The following is a 25,463-nucleotide window of genomic DNA, read 5'->3' on the forward strand; positions in this document are numbered from 1 at the left end:
TCATAATTATGCCATCTCTCTTGAGTACTTATATGCACAATTCATGATACTCAAGAGAGAATCAAGTGCCATTATGTGAAAGAAATAATGAAGCAGTTAAACACAGGTACTTGGCAAGCCCAACATTGGTTTTGCACAATAGGCAAAGAACTGAAGGACTCTGGTATCTTCCTCAAATATTCCAGCATGTGTCTTTCCAAACCTAAAGAAGAAGGATGAAACCATCAATACTTTTAATTCAATTAAGAATTATCAAACTAGTCTGAAAGAAAGGCAGCAACAAAAAGCATCTGTTTGCCATTTGTGTGTGAATTATATTGTGCTTAGGATCAAGTAGAAACATCTGCCATTCCACAGCACATCCATAAGCAGGGAGGTTCAAGTCCGATATCTATTCCTGGCTATATGCCAATATTGTGTATGGTTCAAAATGTCATTTCATTTCCAATCATTATCGGGAACGGCTCTTAATTTTCTGCCTCATCTTTTTGCCAGGCCTCTTCTGAAAAGAGGAAAAAATATATAGAATTCATTAGTCTTATCAGCACAGTCACACATGATCCTCTAGTGATCCAATTGTAACACGTAATAACCCAGCTGGAACTTACTTTGGCACCCTTTTTTCCCACTTTGCCAGTTCCCTTGTTGTGGACTTTGCTAGCATGGAAGCTGGACACATCATTATAGCTTTCCTTGGTGTTCCATTTGGACCCTTTCTTTCTGCCACCAAAGCCGAATTTCTGATTCTTGTAGCGTCTTTTTGCACTTGGTCTGAAAGAAAAGACAATGTGTCAGTCATGACTAAGTACTTGTTCCTACGAATTCAAAAAATTTAAGATACTTTGGCCTATATATGTTCTGTTTTTTTCAAAATAGCCAAATATTACACTTTCTGCCAGGCTCCATTTCAGTAAACATTCCTCTTAATCTAGCAAAAAGACTACTCAATCTGTATTCAAGATCATTTTGTAAATGCTAGATGTCAGTACCTGATTTAAATTTTCTCCATATGTACAAGTAGCAACAGAATTAAGTTCTGCTTTATAAGACAATTCTTGCATGTTGGGAATGCAAGTCTTAAATGTTCATATTTATGATATAATCCCTTTCATCTGATTTTAGAAATGATGCTCACTCCTTTGTTTCATTCAGTTATTGAGGCTTATAAAAACACAGTCCTTTAAACATCTTGAAAAGTCAGTACTGACAATCAGTCTGACAATCCCCCAAATAAAGAAATTGCACCACAGAAATTATAACATCTCTTAGTGGATCAACCTTTGATCTTAGTTGTGTGTGCATGCTTTAGATCAAGAAGAGACTGGACAGCCACTTGTCTGTCCAGGTATAGACTCTCCTGCTAGTGCCAGGAGTTGGACTAGATGACCTCCAAAATCCCTTCCAACTCTTCTCCTAATTCTCTTCTTATACAAAGGACTCAAATTCAGAACAAAGTTACACTTTAGTCTTACCCCTTCTTCATTGGCTGCCTCTCTGTTCCTTCTTTCTTCTTCTGAGGCTCTGATGATTTGTCACCTTCCAGAAATTCCAGCTTGTCCAAGAGACCTTACATGAAAGAAGGAATAAGTGAGAGCTATAGCCTTATGGCACTTGAATACCAAAGTTCTATAATATTTTATGTATACTGAACCAAATTTAAAGAAAGTCATTCTACAGTTAACATAAAGAAACATTTACTTTTTACAAAGTTCCAAAATACATCAAATCCCCAAATGACATACATCAGGCTTGTTGAATCTACTATGATCTTACTCAGGGGTAGTCAACCTTTTTATACCTACCGCCCACTTTTGTATCTCTGTTAGTAGTAAAATTTTCTAACCGCCCACCAGTTCCATAGTAATGGTGATTTATAAAGTAGGGAAATAACTTTACTTTATAAAATTTATAAAGCAGAGTTATAGCAAGTTAAAGCATATAATAATAATTACTTACCAAACACGACGAGTTGTGTTTCTACCAAACAGTTCTACTTTGGTTTCATCTGACCATAGGACATTCTCCCAATCCTCTTCTGGATCATCCAAATGCTCTCTAGCAAACTTCAGACGGGCCCGGACATGTACTGGCTTAAGCAGGGGGACACGTCTGGCACTGCAGGATCTGAGTCCCTGGCGGTGTAGTGTGTTACTGATGGTTGCCTTTGTTACGTTGGTCCCAGCTCTCTGCAGGTCATTCACTAGGTCCCCCCGTGTGGTTCTGGGATTTTTGCTCACCGTTCTTGTGATCATGTTGACCCCACGGGGTGAGATCTTGCATGGAGCCCCAGATCGAGGGAGATTATCAGTGGTGTTGTATGTCTTCCATTTTCTAATTATTGCTCCCACAGTTGATTTCTTCACACCAAGCTGCTTGCCTATTGCAGATTCAGTCTTCCCAGCCTGGTGCAGGTCTACAATTTTGTTTCTGGGGTCCTTTGACAGCTCTTTGGTCTTCACCATAGTGGAGTTTGGAGTGTGACTGTTTGAGGTTGTGGACAGGTGTCTTTTATACTGATAACAAGTTCAAACAGGTGCTATTAATACAGGTAATGAGTGGAGGACAGGGAGCCTCTTAAAGAAGAAGTTACAGGTCTGTGAGAGCCAGAAATCTTGCTTGTTTGTAGGTGACCACATACTTATTTTCCACCATAATTTGCAAATAAATTCTTTCCAAATCAGACAATGTGATTGTCTGGATTTGTTTTCTCGTTTTGTCTCTCATAGTTGAGGTCTACCTATGATGACAATTACAGTCCTCTCTCATCTTTTTAAATGGGAGAACTTGCACAATTGGTAGCTGACTAAATACTTTTTTGCCCCACTGTAGAAACAGGAAGTCTGATGAAATTACATTTAATTAATTAAATTATTAATAAGATCCCTGAGGCTGATGCTGCGAAACTAAATACTGGATATCTGGCTCAATTTTTGTAAGGAACAAACGAAGGTCTCCTCTTTTGGAAATATTCAGGCAGTTTCTTTCTTTGGTCATAATATGATTAACAGCACTAAAGCCTGATTCCACAAGATATGAGGTAGGGAAAGGTATCAATAAACTGAATATCATTTTCCACATATTTGGATATAAGGCAGGCATTTTTTTTTACTTTGCCATAGGTTTTCATATCCACCACTTTCAAATTTATGTTTACTTTCTTCATTATATCTAATTTCTAACAGTTCTTCTTGGCAAGTTATATCAGCCTCTTCAATATTTGCGGTAAAAGGATTTTTCATCCAGTCATACACCTTCAATTTCAAAATATCTTCAAATCATTTTTCCATGTCCAATTTAAGTCCTGGGCAAGCAGGAATGAAGAGAAAGCCTTTATGGCCTCTACCTTGGTATTGAGAGAATGCCCAGTGGAGTCTGGTTTGCCCCCGATCCGTGCCTGTCACAGCAGGATGAAGAGAGAGCCTGGTTTTTGTCAGAGATGCATGAAACCTCTCTGACTGAGGGCTCTGTGCGGCTCTCAAAATGGCGGCTGCACCAAAATTAGCGGCCGCTTGTATTTCGGCTGGGCCTTCCCAGCCATGAGGGGCTCTAAGAGGAAGCTTGTTGTTTGTTGTGCCTTTAATTTCCACCCCCCGAAGCCGAAAATGAGGCACTTGCAGTTTTATCTCATTGCGCAGCGTCTGCTGCGATCCGGATCGTCGAGAAAGTTGACGGGAGCCTCGCGATGATGGCGCGCTTCAGCGAGGCTCTCTGGCCTCCAAGAGCTCCGTGGGGGGTCGCACAGCTGAGGCTAACACCCCACGCCTGCTGGAAAGCTCTGTGAGCCGATCGGAGGGCTCAATGGATCCAAAAATTTAAACGGCTCGATTGAACCCCTACCGCCCACCAAAAAAGCTGGAACGCCCACTAGTGGGCGGTAGGGACCAGGTTGACTACCACTGATCTTACTGGATCCCCAAAGCTATAAACCAGAAAATGTGTATAACAGTATTTTGAGGTGAGCATCTCTGAATCTGATACTTTGTTTTCAATTCATAAATTGATTATTCACAAAATAGCCATTCTTCTGTCCTCAAATTTTCTTTATTTCAGCTGTCTATGTGAAAAGGTCAGTTGATGGATGCAGCTATTAAACAATCCTTACAGAGCCACTGAAATCCATCAGTGGATACAATGCACATTCTACATTCTCTTTTGTAGTGATTCAACAGAATGGAGAAAAGGCAAAAAAAGAAAGTGCAAAAAAGCAGAAATCCAAGAAAAACTATGAATAGAAGCAAAAGACATAGCTGACACTTAATGGGGGATCCTTTATCAGCAAACATAGGTCCTGGCTGTTCAGTTGTAGATATAAAACTGTTACAAAAAGGCACACCTTAAAAACATATTGTTGGTCCTATGTTTCAGCCATAGCAGACTATTTACTGACATAACAAGCCTTTATTACGCAGCTGATACCGAGACACATGTTTTCTTGTTATCACAGCTTCTTATTATTCCTTTTCTAAAATTGAGGAGAGAGAGGTGCGGAGGAAGTGACTCACCCTTCTGATATTTTTTGACTGCATTCAACATTGTGGATTTCTCTTTCTGTCTCTTCTGCAACACGTCAATTTGAACCTATCAACAAGAAATCAAAAATGAGCCTTGCTCTCCCTTGTACCTGTATGTTCCAGTTTTATGGCTACATATGGTTCTCATACAACCTGTGAGGAATCCTGTCAGTTGACTGAAAATCTTCCAAGCAAAAAAGTTTACTTACTCAATTGGTGAATTGAAGGGGTTTTTGTCATCCAATTGCAAGTGTACTCCTTACCTGCTTGCCGTATTTTCTTAGGGCACGGAGTTGTTTGGCCCTTTCAGACTTTTCCATTGCTTCTTTTTTGCTCTTCAGCTTTTCACGAATCTAATGCAAAAAATATGGTATTTTTTATTACAGAAACATTATTAAATATTATGCATTGTCTTAAAATTAATAATCTAATATATTGTGAAAACTGAATATTTTTTTACAGATCTCCGTTTCCTATTTTTTTTCAGTACACGTTCACTTGTTTTATTTTAGACATTCACTGGCATAAATAACCCTAAGTATAAAATTCTACAACATTTCTATATGAAGCTATTCTGCGTATATAGACAATGGAAAGATAAGTAGAAGATTAAAAATTATGGAATCAATAAAAGACCAAAAGGTACAAGATTAATTTTAATATTGATACTAAGGAGGATTCAGCATTAAATGGTAACTATATACTTCCATAGAAGTAATAAAATCTAGTAACTTATTCTATATGTTCTAAAACGGAAATTAGAGAAATAGAAATACGTATCTAATAGTAAATTCCTATTAATGTTTTGTGCTAAAAGAATAAGCAGCAATCTCAAAATAACTAAACAACAATACAGGTTTAGGTCCTATTGATCCCATATCTTTTATCAAGAATAAGTGAAGAAAGAGCACTGCAGGACAGCAAGGTATTAGGCCTTCTATATTATAAGACTTTTAGCTGAATAACTTATGCTACGGTATATATCTTTGACTATCAGTTATATGAAGATTAGGAGGCTTAATGTTACTCTTATCAATCACTTAAACCTACCACATTAATTCCCATTTCTACATTCCTGTGCAACCTTTGAAACCAGCATCATCAAAATTCTAGAATAGATGTGACACAAGTTTCTCTCCAACAGAGTAACACTCATTAATGACAGCTAGCAGAGGTGTGAAATTGAAGACCTATAAATCTTACTTTTTGCATCTGCTGATCAGATTTTGCCATCTCTGCAAAATAATCATCAGGCCGCCTTGTAGGGATTTTAAGCTGATGTAACCGAGGTAATGCTTCCAGAAAAGAGGCTTGGGCTTGATGATAACTGGGGAAATCAGAACCAATATTACTATCTCTAATAAATGGCTAAATATTCCAAAAATTTCAGGATTCGTGACCTGCTATTAAACATACATTTCACCAAAATCAAAAATATCTCGTTCAGTTGCCCTTTCGAGCTGAAATCATTACTGCTATGGAGCACTCAAGAGGTAAGCTTTTTAATATGTACTGTATTATGAAACAATTGCAGCTATACAAATAGTGTTAATATGCTAATAAGTTGTTACATTTGTGCAGTGGGAAGTAAAAGAACTGATATTAATATCATAGCAACATATAGCTTATAGTGCAGCAGACTAGTTAACACACAACACTAAGCTATATTGCCTTTTGTTTCTTATGTGATATAAGAATCCATTCATTATGGATTAGTGCTCTATGTAGACCTGCCTTAACCCTTCACGTGAACTCACATTGTGTCATTTATTGTGCATGAGAATGAAAAAAAAAGGCTGCATATAAGACTCACAACGTAAGATAAACTTCTGCCTCATATACTAAGACTTACAAGTTCATTTCTCTTTTAAAGTCATCTTCAGGGTCAATAGCATTCTTTTCAACTGTGTTCTTAGAAGCCGCACTGGTGACATTTGTTTCAAGGGGAGAGGTAACATCAAGCCTTTCGACCCAGGACAGATTTTTTTGGAATTCAGACAAACACCGTTTCAATCCATCCTAGAAGATCATATTAATTCTATATAACCTTAATACTTAGACATTTCTCCTTATCAGTTAATATGTTATCCAAACTACCATTCAGAATGGCTGCAGCTGATACTCATTTTAAAGCAAGCAACAAGATTTTGCATTAAAACACTAATTTCTCACAAAAAGCCAGATTCCAGCTACATGCCCCTTAGACAAAACATGCAACATTTAAACATTCTATCCAAATGAATGTCAAGTATTCTGGGTTTAAGATCTCCTAACAAAGATCTACATAAGCAACTTAGTGCTTTGTTACACAGACTGCATAAACCTAAGCTGCTCCATAAGTCACTCTTATTATTATTGTATGTTCATAATATATCAGTCCAAAAATGCTAACTTTATAAATGGAGTGCTTTACTTGCCAACATTTCTAATTTTTTCCCCAAAAACTAAGGAACTGAAGCTCGTAACCAATCAACGACACCTAATTTAAAACGTTGGACCCAGTTAGCTATCAGATATATAGACCAAACCTTTAAGTACAAAAATGGGCCACCACTGCGCTGCAAGGCGCAAAAACAGCCGCCACAGAAACGGGGCGCTGCGCCACACAAGAATGGGCAGGGCTAATATCACGCGGGCACTAGCCTCGTCCCATCTGCGGCACATGCGTGCTCATGGCCACGTGTGCACACACGTGTGCGCATGTGTGTAAAATGCTTCCCCCTCCCTTTCCGTCCAATCTGCCAACCAAGAAAGGTTGGTGACCTCTGTATTAAAAGGCTGTTTAAAAATGCAAGGTAAATGTTGAGTTCAAAAAAAAAAAAAGTTCAAACAACTGATATCACAGTACTTACCACATTATTAAGGGCTTTTGGTCGTCCCTCCAACACAATATTTAAGCCTGGTTTCAATGAACCTTTAGCTAATGCTTCCTGAAGCTACATTGAAAAAAATAATATTCATGTTAACACATTATGAAATTAATACATACAAATATAAAATAACTGATCTCACTGATAACAGAAGTGAGCATATGACAGCAAAGCACATAAATGAGCACACATGGGAAAAGAATCATCTGTTCAGTGATTTCCAAGCTACAGCATTTATCCTAATGCCACATGAGCACTTTTGGTTCAGTTTAGATGCTGCTCTGTATCGCACTGTGCAATTCTTAGTGTGGCACATAATACTGTCATTAATCCAGTTAGTATGTAAACCTCAAGTCACTATACTTTCAGGCACAGCCCATTAGCCTATTTGGGATAACAGACTGTTTTAATTATTACTAAGATAATACAGCCTCATCAAGAGACAACAATTGGTCAACCTTGTCTGGCCTCAGACCCTAAAAAGGGTAAAATCGCAGGGAGACAATCAAGGAATTCTATGGTTGCAGGTACATTCCTAAAGAAAGACAATGGCAAACTACTTCTGTACCCCTTCATGGTTGAGTTTATGTAGTCATCAAGTGTTAAATTCCAATCAAGGATATCATTATCTTATTACAATATAGCAAGTCACCATGATGCAAAAGGAAACATGTGCATAGTTACATCACAACACAATTACCACCCTTATGCACAATACTTGCATATCAATGTCTAAGTGTCAATTATCTCCCTTACAGATATCTCTACCTTTATAAGATAAACACTTTGACTATTTGAATATTTGAAACACCTTGTATATATCTTTGATTACAAGGCAGCTACAAGTAATCTAAAGGAGCTATAAATCTTAAGATCACTGAAATTTTGTATAACTGTCCTAGACAAATTAAAACAGAATAACAGAGTTGGAAGGGACATTGGAGGTTTTCTAGTCCAACCCCCTGCTCACGCAGGAAGTCCTATACAATTTCAGGCAAATGGTTGTCCAATATCTTCTTAAAAACCTTCAAAGCACTGCTCCAAAACAGCAGTACTCCATATCAGTCTATGCATTTATCAATACACATAAGATCATTTCAAATTCAGCTTAAATGTTAGTTTCATGCCTATAGTTTATACACTACTAGAACACTGGGGTATTTCTCAGGTGCCAAACATACCTCTTGATCTGCTACAATAGATTCTTCAGAATCAGAGGATAATGATAATTCTTGCTCCATAGCTATGGGTGGCATCTTAGACTGCTTTTTGAGATGTTTGGATTTTGCCTTCAAGCTATACCAAAATCAAGAGAATAATCAGACAACATACTGCAAATTCAAGACCATGGAACAAATTCAGAATTGGGCTGCTAACTTTATCCTTCCCTCAGCAAGGCACATACAATGTTAATCTTCTATTAAATTAGGAGCTATAATGCATCAATTTTTAAAACTAATTTATACATGAAAAACAACATGAATGTCAATTTAACCTGGAAAATCTTTTTGTAATACAATTACGGACATGGCCGGTTACCACATTTGACACCTGGACTCTTTTTAAAATAAGGATTCTACACTCTTTAACTATAATTATGCTTTATCAAACAGATCTCTCGGCTAATCTAAAACCCGACTTAATAGTTAAAAATAAGTTTTGAAAGTACTAAAGTGTTTAGCTATCATGACTTTGCTTTACATTTGTTTTAATCCCTGGAATAATTAATTTATCTTAAATAATACCGGTATTTTGTAATTTCCATCTTTTTTGCTTTTAAAATAAACAAAATATAAAACATGATCAGCTACAGCCTATTGAATGTCCAATTACCCCCCTCTCCAATTATTAATTTTGCGTAAAACCGAATCTAAAATTCCTTCTACCTTCCATTCCTCGGAAAACACTCCACAAACTATCTGCTTAAGAAATTCGGCGCGGTCCCCATTTTAGATTAGCTATGATAAGTGGTTTTATGTCTGTGAGCTTTAGATATTTCTTTTTAAATTTCTAAATGCGTGCTACTCACTTTTATCAACCTGTCCCCGGTTAATTAAACTTAACCCGAAAGCCCCTTCAGCCGTCCACCTTCTTATTCACCACGAGGAATTGTAAAACGGGACTTCCGGTTTCCGTGGCTAGTTTATCCATTTCCGGTTCCGCTTCGCCAAATTGTTAGCCTTGTCCTGGGGACGCTGTCTCCATGGCAACCCCTTCCCTTTCCCTCGTACTCAGCGCGGCGGCGCATCTTCGGGCTCTTTAGCGAGCAGGGCTGAGGCCACGACTGGGGTTCTGAGGGAAAATTCTGGGCAGTTGGTAGCAGTTTTTGAAAACGGATCGGAGAGGCCAGCGAACAGAAGGAGCTAGACCGCCGAGAGGAGCCCCATCTCAGGGAGGCTGTCTGTGAAGGGAAAGACCCGGGAAACGCGGGAGCCACTCAGTTCCGCCCAATAAATCCTTTCCCGTTTGTGCCTCCTCTTTCTAACAACAGCTTCCTGAATTCAATCGCGATGTCAGTGATTGTGGCTCAGGCTCTCCACATCTTTGGGTTCCAGTCCAGAGTAGCAAATAATATTTGTTTTTTTGATGAACAGATAATAGTGTACCCCGCGGGAAATAGCTGTGTGAAATACCACATAGAGCAGAAATGGCAGAAGTTCATCCCAGGTAAATTAGCCTTCCCTCTTTCTATCTAATTTCTGATTCCCTTACAAGAAAGGGAAACTTAGATCCTCTCTACACCCTTAAAACCATTTCCCTTGACTATAATACTCCTACAAAGAGATATAATGGTTCTTATATATTGTTGGTTGTTCTCTCTTCACTGGCAGGATTTAAATACAGGTAGTCCTCGATTTACAACAGTTCATTTAATGACCGTTCGAAGTTACTACGGCACTGAAAAATGTGACTTATAACCACTTTTCACAGTTACAACCTTTGATACATCCCTATGATCATGTTATCAAAAAATTCAGATGCTTGGCAACTGGTTTGTATTTATGACCATTGCAGTGTCCTGGGGTCATGTGATCATCTTTTGCGAATTTCTGACAAGCAAAGTCAATGGGGAAGCCAGATTCACTTAGCAACCGGGTTACTAACTTATCAATTGCAGTGATTCACTTAATAACTGTGGCAAGAAAGGTCATAAAATTGGGCAAAACTCACTTAACAAATGTCTTAACAACAGAAATTTTGGGCTCAATTGTCATAAGTCGAGGATTATCTGTATGTATAAGCTCATAAACTAGCAAATTTAAAACTATGTACAGTGTTAAGTCCAAAGTTAGTTGGTCTGAGAGGAAGTGACTGACCTAAAGTCACCCAGTGAGCTTCCATGGATGAGAATAGATTACATCCTGGGACTCCAACATCCTAATTCAACACATTAATCATTCTGGCTCTCATAAGTAGCACATTGAGATAAGAACATTTTGGGGGGAAGAAAGCTATTTTACATTATTCATTCTTTCCAAATGTGAGATACAAAGTTTGTTTTCACTACTCTGTTCTTTTATCATTATTGCTGATAAACAAAATACAATAGTCTCTTTGTCTTTTACAATATACTTTCCAGGTTAAATAAAATATAAGCACTATGAACTTCCAGTTTACTTTTTACTGTTTACTAGGCTTTGGCTTTTCTTTAATGTACTCAGGATTGCATGCTTTTGCTTCTGTTTAGCTTCTGTTTATTGTCACATATGAATAATTGTTTATTGAAAATAGTTACATTATTAAACCTTATATTTAAATTAACATAGTTCAATACTGTAAAACTAGCCACAGCTGTTAGATCTGTACAGAATATGATTATAGTAGTTTAAAACCTATGTGAATTATTGTGAATATGCCAAGAAGGACAGGAGAAATTGTTTGAGGCTAAGCTAATTCAATTCACTTGAGTAATGTGAATTGCAAGGCATTAGAGTTAAATCTAAATGAAGCAGTGACTTTCATTATCACAATTAAATATGAGCCAGTGATGAGCAAGTAAATCAAGAATTCTGTCGACAATTTCCTCTTTATATCTATTACAATGCAGAACTATCATTTAAGAATTTTATGGATTTCTCAGATTACTTAATTGCATTATTACTTAGGGATATATTAAAGTATTCATTAGATTAGAAAATGAGGTACTTTATGTGGATAATCATAATATTATAATTTAGTGCCATTTTGTCCCTAATCAAAATTTAACATTACTATATTAAGCTTACAGGAATTTTGTATTTTGTGTGTGTACTATGTAGGCTCAGAAAAAAGTCAAGGGGTGCTTGCATTAGCAATAAGTCCCAATCGACGCTATCTGGCCATTTCAGAGACACTTCAAGATAAACCGGCTATCACAATTTACGAACTATCATCCGTTCCATGCAAGAAACGGAAGATTCTGAATACCTTTGATTTTGCTGTGCAAGAATTTATCAGCCTGGCTTTTTCTCCCGATTCCAAATATTTAGTGGCACAAGCAGGACCTCCTGAATCACATCTTGCCTATTGGATGTGGGAAAAACAAAGAACAATGGCAATTATTAGAGTTGATGTTCAGAATAATCCTCTTTATCAAGTAAGTTGAAGATAAGTGATATCTTGGGGACAATTAAGTGTCAGTAATTATGTTGTCACTCTGGATACAGTATTGAAAAAAGCTGTAACTGAATAGATAGCTTCAGTATGCAATTCCAGTTAACCATATTCTGTATTTTTCTTGATATATCCACAAATTGTAGAAATTTCAATAGTTTGCAGATTGGCAACACTTGGGACAGTGTTGTTCTGCTGTTGTTGTCAATTTAACCAGATGATCTCTAAGATGTCTTCCAGCCCTTACATGATATAATTCTGTGACTAAGAGTGCTCACAGATAAAGTGAGATTTTTATTTAAGTTTATGAACACAGAATTATGTAGTTATAAAGGAGCATAGGATAAATATCACTTATTCTACATTCCCAATATACTAGTCTATTATTTTTAATTAATATAGTTTGTTCATACTGTGATGATAATGTTCTCAAATCTTTGTAGTCCAGTATTTTTATGTTCTTATCTTTTTGTCACTTTTTTTAAACTTGTCACTTTATTTCTTCTTGCTCCAAAGCAAGCTCTGCTACTATTATCAACTATATAAGGGGATAAAATCTCTAAATATAGCAAAGAAAAAAGTATCTATATGTGTTGGTTTTTTATCTCCCGCAAGATGCAATTGGACTCAGAGAAAAATAATTATTTTTAATATCTTTATTGTAATATTTAATTGAAAGCCATTGTTTTTATTAAAATAATTAATAAAAATATTTTAATGCATTCATTATACTTAAGTAGTGGGTAATCAGTTTTCTTCATTTTTGAACAGTTGTACAACTCTCTCCTATAACTTGAGGAGGGTAGTGCAAAATGTTAATGATGTAGAACTGTATTAAGTTATATGTAGAATGACCACTACCATTTTGCTTTTAACTAAATGGGGAACAATAATGTCTAAATATTTGAAAAACATCCTTTTCAAGAGTGTGTAAAGGTTCTTAGGCTAAGGAAAAAATATACTATGCTGAACAAAAAGAAAAAAGTCTGATGACATTAAGTCATAATTAATTTGCATGAATGAGATGAAGCCTTTGCCGAACTACTCCTCAGGGCTAATGCCATATTATTTATGGATGTGATCTTATTACACAGTGACTTAGCACCAATTAATAGCAACCTGAGGTTCAGTGCAGGAAACTGGCTTTCAGACTAGGAACTGGCCTAGAACTGGAGATTTGCATAAGATTGCTTCTCTTGTAACAGCAGGCAGCCAAACATTTCCTTATATCGTTTAAAATTTTTAAATTCTAAATAATTGGTTTTTCTTCTGTATTTTAGGGAACAATTGGCTTTCATGATAAGTCTATACTATTTATATCATATTCATTTTTCTTTAGCTTGTTTATGAGTTTTTATGTTTTATGTTTAGTTATGTTTACACAAAAAGCTGCCATGAATCAATCTGGATTTAGGGTTAGGGTTAGAGTGGAAACTGGATGATGCCTTAATAATTAAAAGGGATATTTTATGTCTTAATATATCTTAATAATTAAGAGGGATAGGGATATTTAGACCAAAAAAATGATGCGGATAATTTTTCTATATTGGATTTACAAAGGAGGCTTGGTAAAGTTTTGAAGAATCTTATGAGAAGGAACAAAAAAAATTGTTTTTATGACATTTGAACGGACTAGAGCAGTGGTTCTCAACCTTTTTAATGCCGCGACCCCCAACCGGTCGTAAGTCGAGGACTACTCAACCGGTCATAAGTCGAGGACTACTCAATTGGTGCAGCACTGTTTGCAGAATAGGACTTTTGGCGGGCTCAGCAGGGCAGAGACAGCCTGGACAATTCCTATTGGCTGTTGAAAGCCAATAGAATTAGACTCTATTCAAGAGAGTCTATTCTATTGGCTTTCAAAAGCCAATAGAATAAAAGAGAGTAACAGAGCTAAGGAAAAGGGAGAAAAAATGGCTGACTGCATTGTTTGGCGACCCCCGTGAAATGGTCGTTCGACCCCAAATGGAGTCCCAACCCACAGGTTGAGAACCACTGGACTAGAGATTAAGATTGTCAGAAGCAAAAGGCAGGAATATAACACTGACTTATTTGAGAAGGTTAAAATAGATATGTTGTTATTGATGGTAACCCTTAATGAATGTTTGCTGATCAGGACTGACAGAATGAGGCTTTAAAATTTTATTTTATAGGTTATGGGAAGAAGAGATCATTTGCTTATTTTAAGAGAAGGTGTTACTAAAATTATTTACACTTGTGATGGAGATGATAAGTCGTGTGTGTGTGTGTGTGTGTGTGTGTACTTTTTTTTGCTACATTTTTAATTTTCTTTTTCTCTTTTCCCCTTTTTCTTTTCTGCACTTCTACTTTTTTACTTTTCTACCTTTTTCAGTTTATATTTTTTATTGTTATAAATAAATACATTTGATAACAAATGTTAATGACATTACTATTTTAAAAAGGAACCATTACCAGGGCAAAAGGGGCTGAAACATTTTTAGGTCCAGAACAATGAGTTAACATTCAGAAGTGATTCAAGTAGATACTTTCCTAACTCAGTGACGTATAAGAAGAAGAAAGGGCACCAAACAATTACATTTGCAAGATTCTGTTAACATAGTCAATCCCAATAAAAATAAGTTTAATCTTCCTATGGACTTCTTGATCTGGTCTGGCTAGTAAGGTTAACATATGCATATATACACACTATATATAATAGAATTTTGTTGCCCTTGATTTTAATCAATTAAATCAATTAGTTGAATTGCACATACAATAATAATTCTCCAATGATCTTGTATGTGTGTTTCTTTTCAGGTGAGCTTCAATCCTCAGGATAATACTCAAGCCTGTGTCATAGGAAATGGTATTTTCAAGCTATACAAATATACAGAAGGAACTTTAAAGCAGACCAATTTCTTACGGGGAGAGCCCCAAAATTACTTGTCCCATGCCTGGCTGTCTGAAGAAAAAGTGATTGTGGGCACTGATACAGGCAAACTCTATTTATTTGATTCTGGTGATTTACGGTGGGAGACAAGTATTGAGCGGAAACAGCCAACCACTGACATGTTGAATGAAGAACTAGTTCAAGAATCAGAAAGGTGAGATTTCTGCACTGTTTAATCAAAGATCAAAAATCAGCATGATTCAACAATTGGACTATATTTCCAGTTTCTGATAAAGCTATATTATGATTATTATTGTACGATGACCTTGATCAAGTTATTTTCTATGAGTATTTTAAAGATATCATTAAATGTTTGCTCCCAGGAAACATTCTTACTTTGGAAGAGAAGTACCTACTTTAAATATACTAAATTCCAATCTTGAGTTTGTAAAATGTGTTTATTCAGAAAATAAGCCACACTTAAAATCCTAGAAATGTATACAACACAGCAACTTTAAAATCACAAATTGGAAAGACAACTATCTTAAAATAAAGGATCACAATATTTTTTTTAATACAACAAATATTTGAAACTCTTAACAATTGCTGCTCTTTATCTCATTTACTTTTCAAGCCTCGTTGAATTTCCTGTTACTAATTCCCCTGAGTACTCTACTGAGGTAGTTTCTGAAACTGAAGGGCAGCAGCAAGCATCTCTGCCCCGAGTCTCTGCTATTGCTGCATATTCCAAGGGATTTGCTTGTTCTGCTGGTCCGGGTATTGTTTTACTGTTTGAGAAGTCAGATGAGAAGGATGGTTACCGAGAAAGTCGAGAGATTCGGGTACGTAAAAGTTATGAAGGGTATAATCCTTCATTTTGCTACTGTGAAGCACTATTTCCCAAGCCAGAATGTAGCAACTAGTAAAACCGATGGTTGGAAAGAGAGACTGAAAGGGATGCTGCCAAGCCAAACAAAAGGTATACTATAGTGTTTGATCATGACAGAGTTATTATGTAATCCTCTCACCTACTTCTGGTCCAACATATATGGTTTGTCATAGGACCAAACTCAAGAGAAAACTGTTCTGCTTACTTGTAGCACAAACGAATCATCCCATACAGACCAATATTCAAGCTTAAATATGATGGTGCAGTGATTAGAATGCAGTACTGCAGGCAAACTCTGCCTACAGTCTAGAATTCAGTCTGGATGGAACTCAAGGTTGACTCAGCCTTCCATCCTTCTGAGGTTGGTAAAATGAGGACCCGGATTGTTGGGGCCAATATGCTGCCTAAAGAATGCTGAAAAGCATTGGGGAGCAGTATATAAGTGTAAGTGCTATTGCTATTTAAGATTACTATTTTGCTGCAGAATTGCTGTACGCATATATTTAAGGGAACAAAGTCTAACATGGTTGCTTTATTTTATAGATTCCACAAGATCCATGCAGCAGTGATCCACACCAATCAGATAAACAAGAAGTTATGTGTATTGCCTTCAGTCCTGCAGAAGAGACACTTCTCATTAGCACAAATAAAAATCAGGTGTATTATCTTTCCATGTCATCAGCTGAATTAACTAAAGTAAGTTATCTCAGAGTCTCTCTCTGAGGGAGATAGGCGGTTTAGAAATATAAGTATAAATAAATACTGTTCACTCCAAACAATAAAAGGTACTGCACAGGCAACATTTAAAAATGTATTTCTGCAATGTAGAAAACACTCTTAATAGGTGTGCATCAGACACATCCTCATAGTTGAGTTATAATATTATTCACCACACTTTCAGTCAGCAGAAAATTTGCTATCCCCACTAAAGGTCCCTATCCTGTTATAGGTATTGTACCAACAAATATAATTACAGTGTTCTGGGCACATTAAGGAAGCCTCCACAGATTTCCCTCCCATCCCACTAGTATTACTAGTTTGCAGAAACCAATTACTCCTTAATATGGAATGTGTAGGTCAAGGGGCAAGTTCTGAAAAATGTCTAGACACTGCTTTTAAAGAAGATCAGAAATTCAAGTAATTGGCAGTATAAGAATAAAAATAGCTCTTTACAATCCAGAAATTGGGGCATATTGTTTTGATCATACACCTGCATTTTATTTCTGAATTCAGCTTAAATTGCTAGTTCTTGTCTTTAAAGTCCTAAACATTTTGAGCTGGAGTTACCTACTTTTAATAGACTCCAGTTTAAAATTGACAGCTTTCCAATACAAGAACAGATTGGCAGGTATCCATGACTTTTTCAATAGGAGGGTTATTACAAAATATATTTTCTGCTTGAACATGTATTAGGATTCCTTTTAAAACTGTGCTTGGATATTTGTTGAAAATCTTTTTCTTTTCATTTTGAGTAATTTCATCTGTTTAAAACATGCAACTATTTTAGAAGTGGCTGTTTTTAGCTAAACTACTTGAGGGTAAATTGTGTAGATACAGGTACAATATAAATATGTAAAGTCTCCTTCGAGTCAACCTGGTGATTTTATAGACATGCTCTTGCAGTTTTCTTGGCAAAAGGGTAGAAATGGTTTGGCATTCGGATTTTTTTTTTTTAAGGATGTTTACTTCCTTCATAGCACAAATCCTGGTATTTCCCAGAGGTGCCCCACCAAGATTTGATTCTGGACTTAGTAATTGAGTCCAGATAGGTTTAGCTATCTGCTGAAGTACATTGCTATAATCTCTTTATTTTCTCCTTTTTGTTGATAATTAAAAGCTAAGGTCATTGCATGTTTTGTTCTGGTAGATCTGGTGTATAACTAATCCTTTTATTGTCCCATTGAGAATAATTGGTAGATTTAGTGTTAGATTATCATACAAATATTTGTTCGATAACACATACGATCTGTCATAAGGGAGAGACGGCTCATTTTGAATACCTGAACTTCCCAATACACTCTTCTGCTGTTACTGGCTTGGATACCTGCATTCGCAAACCACTTGTTGCTACATGTTCGCTGGACAAATCTGTCCGTATCTGGAATTATGAAACAAAGTAAGGAGGCATGATTTCTTGGTTACTACACGTGTCATTTGACTATCTAAGTGAGCAATATAATAGAACAAATGAAAATTGCATGTACCTGCTAGGATTGGACAGCCATTTTTAGAACAGGATTCTGAAGTGTGATTGGACACACAAGGAATTTGTCTCTGATGCATAAGCTCTCAGTGTACAGTAAAACAACAAAGTGATAGGCCATAGGTAATAAATCATAGTTACAATCATTAATCATAGCATACCAACAAGAAGTGATAAATCATAACATACCAATAGGAGAAGGTAGTAGGAAAGATTAGAAGATGAGAAAAGATGAGAAATGAGAAGATGAGAAAAATGAGAAAGATTAGTCTGGAATAATACAGATAGTCCTCAACTTATGACCACAATTGAGTCCAAAATTTATGTTGTTGCGTGAGACATTTGTTAAGTGAGTTTTGATGCATTTTATGACCTTTCTTGCCACAGTTGTTAAGTGAATCATTGCAGTTGTTAAGTTAGTAACATGATTATTAAGTGAATTGACTTCGCTTGTAGGAAGGTTGCAAAAGGTGATCACATGATCTTGAGACACTACAACTGTCATAAATATGTCAGTTGCCAAGCATCTGAATTTTGATCATGTGACCATAGGGATGCTGCAATGATCATGTGAAAAATGGTCATAAGTCACTTTTTTAATGCTGTTGTAACTTTGGACTGTCACTAAACAAACTGTTGTAAGTCAAGAATTACCTGTATAGGGGTCTCCTGCTTGAGCAGGGGGTTGGACTAGAAGACCTCCAAGGTCTCTTCCAGCTCTATGATTGTGTAGTCCTGAAAACAAGATCCTATTACAATAATGTGGTTGTGGTAGAAATGGGTCATTGGCACTATGTTTAATTTTATGATGGTAGCTTAGGAAAGGATTATTATCTGTATAATGGTTTTAAATCTGGGCAAAAAATCAATATAGTATTTTGAGCTGTCCAAATTAGAAAAATAATATAAATAACTTTTGTTATTTGTCAGATAAAACAAATGGAATGTTATAAAAATATTCAAAACTATTGTGTAAAATATTGGGTTAGCTTGATTCCTACTTTTTTGCTCATGGAAAGAATTTGTTCAAAGAGCTGACCATTCCCACTTAATGTTTCATAATACCTATGTTATATTGCATATTATTCTGAAAATGTTTTTAAGTCTTCTGACAAGCACAAGATAACAAAGGAGTCAGTTAAAATCTCACACCCTAGGTTACACCTAGACTAGAGGGTGAAAGCAGTCTTCTTTTGTACAAAATCATACTCTGATACATTTCACTATCCTCTGTTCCTTCTTTATTTTGAATGTAATTCTTCTCTTGGAAGTTAGAGAATGCTAGACTGCTAAAAACTGATTATGTCCACTTCATTACAAAAATGAGCATAAATAAATCTTACCTACCTTTTATAATGAATACAGTCAGAAGGTGCCACATATCTAAATAAGTAGCCTTCTTAAAACCCTTAACAAGTAAAGTCCTCAAATAAATATGAAATTAAGTATACATCTCCTACATTATATTGTAATATATCATCAGAGGCCATAGCAGAATGGGGGATATAAGGCAACGATGCCTCCTGCCAAGCCTATCAATGCATGGTAATTTAACAATTAGATGCAATCTATTGTTAAATTACTGTATATCACTTTTGTCAGACATAGTAGTGGCAGTTCTAAAGGTGCCAATTAATTCAAATATAAATGTAAAATCAAATGTAAATGAAAAAACTGAGCTGGTTTCAGGGATAGAACTTTAACCTTTCTCTAAACAGCATGAAACCCTCAAATATACTGAATTGCTTCTTTCACGGTGATATTATTTTTGCTACCTTGTTTACATGTACTGGATTGGCTAGTTTAGTCTTTGACCCTGTGGCCCTTCTTTTTGGTTTCCCAGTATTTCATCATAAAGTATGGCCAAGAATAGCACCATCTGTAGGGTTTTCTTTTAACTGTGTTGTACATTAATTGCCATGGCTGATCCTGCTACAGCACACTCGACCTATATAAAGAGTACCAAGAAGAGGCCTATGCACTTGCTTTTCATCCCGGTGGTCTGTATGTTTTGGTTGGTTTTGCTGACAAACTTCGACTGATGAATTTACTTATTGATGACATCCGGACTTTTAAGGACTTCACTGTACGAGGATGCCGAGAGGTAAGGAATTAGGGAAAGGTACTGATATAGAAATGTGTGTGGAAAATATGCAAAAGCAGGATCATGGAGAAAAGTTTATAAGCAGATTGAAATGAAGCCAACTTGTTAAACAGCAATGTCTACTGTATAGTTTGTATTTGCAAGCTACTTGTCTGCGTTCAGGGACTACACCTTTCTAAAATACAAAACATTCAGGGAAAATAGTTAAAATATCCCTGATGTCCAATTTCCTGTTATTATTATGATTTTAGTTCTAGTATACTAGATGATAGACTACTTACTAATTAGTCATTTTGGAGCAGGTTTTGGCTCATGTGAAAACTTGGACAGAAAATATTTTGTTTCTTTGTATCCCCCCCTTTTTTTTACAAATAATGTAAGGTGGTAAACATATCCAACATTCCTTCCTTCTCCTATTTTCCCCATAACGACAACCCTATAAAATGGGTTGGTCTAAGAGAAAGTGACTGGTCCAAAGTCATTCAGCCGGCTTTCATGACTAAGGTGGGACTTAAACTCATGGTCTCCCACTTTCTAGCCTAGTGCCTTAACTACTAGACCAAACTGCCTCTCATCATACTTGAATGATTATAGGAAAATATTTTGGTGACAAAAGAGTAAGTTAGTCCTGGAATTCAGATACTCAGAGCACACAAATTATTGGTTTATTGCATACACTATGCTTAAGGATGCCTTACTTTATACATTGATAATAGACCGTAGTAACTGGATTCACCCATCATGCAGTTGTATAACAGTAGTTTTACAAGCCATGATACTTCATGCAATATGTTAACCCAATGCAAGCAATTTATAGTATGGATCAATGTGAATACCAGTCAATATCTTCTGACAAGAAGAAAGGGTTTTTTATTGAAAAAGTGCTCAAAATCATAGCCAAATTCTTAGTGAGAGAGTAAGCTTTGATTTGATTAGGGTTTGCCATGGTATAGCTAATTAAGGATAATGTATATTAAGCATGGAAAGCCTTGCAGCTTCTACTAATTTGAATAGGGTCCTGAACTCAAAAGTTCTATTTTGAAAGCACTTGTGGAATGCTAAATTATATTGAATATTTAAATGTGTCAAAAAATTAATTTATAGATCATTTCTTTGACAGGTTTTATAAAAGCTCTGAATACATTTTTTTGATGTATCTAGACACAGTTTAGCTTTTGAACAAAATTTCTTGTTGTGGAACACTGAAAGAATAGTTCCATCTGGCAATCAAAGGGGTACAGGGTTACTGGAAGTTGCTTTCTACATAATATATATTATGTATATATTACTGATTCTCATAGTCTCCTGCTTCTTTCTTCAGTGTACCTTCAGTACAGGTGGCCATCTGTTTGCAGCAGTTAATGGAAATGTGATTCACATTTACTCTGCCATAAGTTTTGACAATGTCATAAATTTGAAAGGACACAATGGTAAGGTCAGTGATTAGATCTATAAGATAGGTAAAATGTAAGTTAAATGCACACACAAAGAGGAACCTATCTCTAAGTGGGAAGTGAAGCGTATGAACGTCCATAAATCAAGGAAAGAGACTCTTTCAGTTGATCAATAACAGCTAATGTATTTCCTTTAAACCAGGGGTAGTCAACCTTGGCTCTTTTATGACTCATGGACTTCAACTCCCAGAATTCTGGGAATTGAAGTCCACAAGTCATAAAAGAGCCAAGGCTGACTACCCCTGCTTTAAAATATTTGGGCTGGCTCCTCCTTCCACTGGAATGTGTAAGTTTCTTTCCATGTTCCTCCTGGGCTTGATCCTTCAATTCTTCTTCTGTTTCAGACAAGAACCCTGCAGGAGGAGGAATACTGTATACAGGATAAATTTAGATGTGAACATTGAGAAAAACATTATCAGACCAAACCAAATAACATAATTTGAAATGCATGTAACTGTCAAATTAAACATGGATCATGAAGATTTCACTGAGAACAGTACTTTGTCATCATAAATAATTATTTATACAATAATTGTGAAGCCTAGACCTCCCTAACACTAGATTTGGATTACAGCAGAAGTGCCCTATGCAAGGCACAATGTGACCTTCCAAAATTAACCTCTCTGAGCCCTCCAAAATGTGATTTCATATTGTAATGTTCAGTGTGACAGAAGGGAATGACTGAAAAGTAATATTAGCTGCTTAATTGTGAATACATTTAAATGGAAATCAAACTAAACAAGGCTTTTGTTTGGATTCCTATAGCACTTTTTATAGGGCAACCTTGGCTTTTCACATAAAGACAGATCATCTTTATCCTGACCTGCTGTGTTCCCGTCAGACTTTCTCATAAGCTACATGATACTAGCCTAAATACAGAATGAACAGTGACATAAATAAATGGGAATAATATAAAGCAGAAGCTCGGATATTGTGCATTCCCATCCTCTTACCTTTCCCTTTCCCCATGCCATCCCAGGTGCGGTCAGTTGTGTGGAGCATGGATGATTATAAACTGGTATCCTGTGGCACAGATGGAGCAGTATATGAATGGAATCTCCAGAATGGCAAAAGAGAATCAGAATGCGTGCTCAAGTCTTGCAGCTATAGTGGAGTAGCAATATCACCTGATGCAAAAGTCATCTTCGCTGTTGGTTCTGATCATTCTATCAAGGAGATTTGTGATTCTTCGGTGAGCCATTGCATACATACATACATACATACATACATACATACACACACACACATACTGCATGCATAGATTGTAGAGAATAGTGAAATTGTATCTTGTTGAAGTTAGGGTCATCCCTGAAATAACCTCATATACATAACTTTCTGTAGTTGAGACTATTCAATGGTGCTAGTTTTCATAACTGGCAATCCAGTTATTTAAATCATTTTCTTCCTCCTAAAAATCTATAGATTCTTCCTCCTAAAAATCTATACTGGAGTTAGTGCAGTCTTTTCACACAGATGGGGGTGGGAGGGGTGGGAACAAAAGCAGATATGAGGCTTTCACTGTGGTGGATATGGCCGGGGTAAAATGAATCCTGTTCTGAATAAATCTTTGTGAATTACTGCATATAGAAACATCTACAAATTACAATTAACACAAGTTGTAAGTCTTAGAAGGAATGTTATGTATGTTTCAGATACTGAGAGAAGTGCCCTCTTTTGACGTTACCTACACTTGCATTGTGATAGCTCATAATGGGCGGATGGTATTCACTGGAACCTCTGCTGGGACCATCCGGTCCATGAAATATCCATTACCTGTGCACAAGGAATTCAATGAGTATCAGGCTCATGCTGGTTCAGTCACCAAGGTAAAGTCTGCATTACCTTGACTGCCTGAGCTTTTCTGGGATTTTTCTTTTTTTCTTTTTCCACCTTGAGTAACAGAAGGTAGCTTTCATACAGTTGGGCCTATACTTAAATTTGTTTGCTTTCCCAAGAATTCCAAGAGCTTGTTTTGTATTGGGTTTTCTTCTGCATTGGGGGATTTAAGGGAGGTTCTGAAAGTTCTTAAATCTTCTTAGAAGGACCCACAACTAATAAAATCAGCTAGGGTGCTCTAGGAGTGGAGCTGGGGTACATCTATGTATCATATCAATACATTTAACAGTATTACACCTCAGACTTCTGTAGTAATGAAGAGGGGAGTGTGAATATGAATCATCAATCTACAATTGGCTTTATTACTACTCTCCATACTGATCTCATTTATCTGAAGAATGCAAGAAAGAAACTTCAGTATTTTAGCAGACTGCATTAATAAGTTTAAGCATCTGTATATGCATTATAAATATCATGAACCTGTTTGTTTGTCTTGTTTGTAAAATTGATGCATTGGTTTGATTGGATCTGATTTGTATTCCACTTTTCTGCTTGTCATGAGAAGTGATAGAAATTAGAGTGACAGACAGCCAAGACAATGGGTGAGGTGAAGCTGGCTAGAGTGAGGAAAAAATCCTAATTAATATGAAATGCATTTTAAGAAAGGGAAGAATTTTGTGCTGTGCATATTGAGTAATGAGAGGAAATGTTGGTATAATGAATATTGCTTGATAGTAAAGGAAGAGCCTAAGTGTAGATGGTTTTTATTTTTAGAAAGTGCAATAAAACTTTGATAAAGAGTAGGAAAAAGCTAGTTTTATTCTGTGAGAATAAATACTTGTCCTGTGCTTTCTTCATTATTACACTATTGCCATTGCATTTATACAGCAGTTCATGTCCACATTATGCATCTAGACTAACATGATTTTTCCTGGGGATTTGGAAATGATGATAGCATTAGAACACTGTGTGAATCCAGATGTCAGTGATCACAATGATAATATGTGGTGTTATTATTTCTGAGAAAGTCAAGATTAAACATGAATAATACAGTCTTACTTATTAAGGCCATATTGAATGTGATAGAATATACCTTTTAAAATAGAATGTACACATGGCACCGCAGACTTCCAGACTGAGTCAGCAGCAATTATTTCTGGTGACTATAAATTTTTAAAAAACAGACTTAGCTGATAGTAAGTTGCTTAAGCTTTCTTTACATCCAGAACTCATGAATTTCATTATATAAAAGATGCACAAGATTCTAGAAGTGCAAGAAGACATTCAGTGATTATTCCTGTTTTATGTACTTACTTGCAATGGAAAAGCCATTCAGAAGTAAGAAAATAAGTAGGTAGAAAACCACCATTCATATCATTTTTCATAGCAGCCCTTATGAATTCAGCAGGGACATCTTTATTATCACTATTGTCTACTTTTCCTTTCAATCACTGACTCTTTAACAGTGCTGTCTCTCACAGTTAAGGATGCTTCTTTTTTAACTTCTACAGATATCTATAACATCTGATGATCAGTTTTTGTTAACATCTGCAGAAGATGGATGTATAATTATCTGGAAAGTATATGACAAAGAAGGACGGGGATTGAAAAGGGAGAGAGAAGTACCATATTCTGATGAAGTGTTGATTACTAGAACAGACATGGAAGAGAAGGTCAGTATAATTGCAAGGTATTGATTTGAGAATCATTATTATATGTATTTCCTAATGGAAATGTTTAGATCATCATAAATCTGAGAATCAACAAATGTTAGTCAATAAGCAGCACTCTGAACCATAGCAGAGATATAGTAGAAGTTAAAATGGAGTCTGTCGTGTAAGATTTAGGCATTGATGACTTAAAGCTTAGCTTCTCAGACATACTGCTCCATGTTTTTAGGAAATGTTTTAGGTATTAGAGCAGTGGTGGCGAACCTATGCCGTCGCCCCAGTCCTAGGCCTTCAGCTGGGTTTTATAAAACCATTTCGCTTTAGGCCTCTGCCACCGTGTGCAAAAAAAAGAAAGATTCAATCAATCAATCAACTTCAACTTCTCACAGGGAAAAAAAATCTTGCAAAGTTGGAATTGATTGATTGAACTTTTTAGTCCCACTCAGTCTGCCGTTACCACCACAGCCACGCCCAGCCAATGG

At 36.3% G+C, this 25,463-nt stretch overlaps 2 protein-coding genes across 4 annotated transcripts in view; one reads left to right on the top strand and one right to left on the bottom strand.

The window, feature by feature from the left end:
- Positions 1 to 218: 218 nt before the first annotated feature.
- On the bottom strand, positions 219 to 9,544 carry EBNA1BP2 (EBNA1 binding protein 2). Its single transcript, XM_039323259.1, has 10 exons — positions 9,411 to 9,544; positions 8,563 to 8,677; positions 7,364 to 7,447; positions 6,364 to 6,530; positions 5,715 to 5,838; positions 4,775 to 4,864; positions 4,503 to 4,578; positions 1,473 to 1,566; positions 609 to 771; positions 219 to 502 (listed from the first exon to the last, which is right to left on the bottom strand). Exons 2-10 carry the CDS (start codon positions 8,635 to 8,637, stop codon positions 452 to 454), a joined length of 924 nt encoding a protein of 307 aa, XP_039179193.1. The 5' UTR covers positions 8,638 to 8,677; positions 9,411 to 9,544; the 3' UTR covers positions 219 to 451.
- A 65-nt stretch (positions 9,545 to 9,609) lies between these two features.
- The window catches only part of CFAP57 (cilia and flagella associated protein 57), a 28,197-nt gene continuing 12,343 nt past the window's right edge, over positions 9,610 to 25,463 (top strand). Inside the window, exons 1-11 of one of the 3 annotated variants that reach the window (XM_039323255.1) lie at positions 9,612 to 10,048; positions 11,641 to 11,957; positions 14,753 to 15,039; positions 15,460 to 15,667; positions 16,258 to 16,410; positions 17,691 to 17,830; positions 19,856 to 20,021; positions 21,343 to 21,456; positions 22,455 to 22,667; positions 23,128 to 23,301; positions 24,823 to 24,984. In XM_039323255.1, the coding sequence (XP_039179189.1) occupies positions 9,892 to 10,048; positions 11,641 to 11,957; positions 14,753 to 15,039; positions 15,460 to 15,667; positions 16,258 to 16,410; positions 17,691 to 17,830; positions 19,856 to 20,021; positions 21,343 to 21,456; positions 22,455 to 22,667; positions 23,128 to 23,301; positions 24,823 to 24,984 (2,091 nt within the window). In that variant the 5' untranslated portion in view covers positions 9,612 to 9,891. Of the gene's footprint in view, positions 10,049 to 11,640; positions 11,958 to 14,752; positions 15,040 to 15,459; positions 15,668 to 16,257; positions 16,411 to 17,690; positions 17,831 to 19,855; positions 20,022 to 21,342; positions 21,457 to 22,454; positions 22,668 to 23,127; positions 23,302 to 24,822; positions 24,985 to 25,463 lie in introns of all 3 variants that reach the window. The other 2 variants (XM_039323258.1, XM_039323256.1) reach the window with 2 other exon arrangements.

The sequence above is a fragment of the Crotalus tigris genome, unplaced genomic scaffold (genome assembly GCF_016545835.1).
Source record: "Crotalus tigris isolate CLP2741 ecotype Arizona unplaced genomic scaffold, ASM1654583v1 scf7180000024167.7108832, whole genome shotgun sequence".
NCBI lineage: Eukaryota > Metazoa > Chordata > Lepidosauria > Squamata > Viperidae > Crotalus > Crotalus tigris.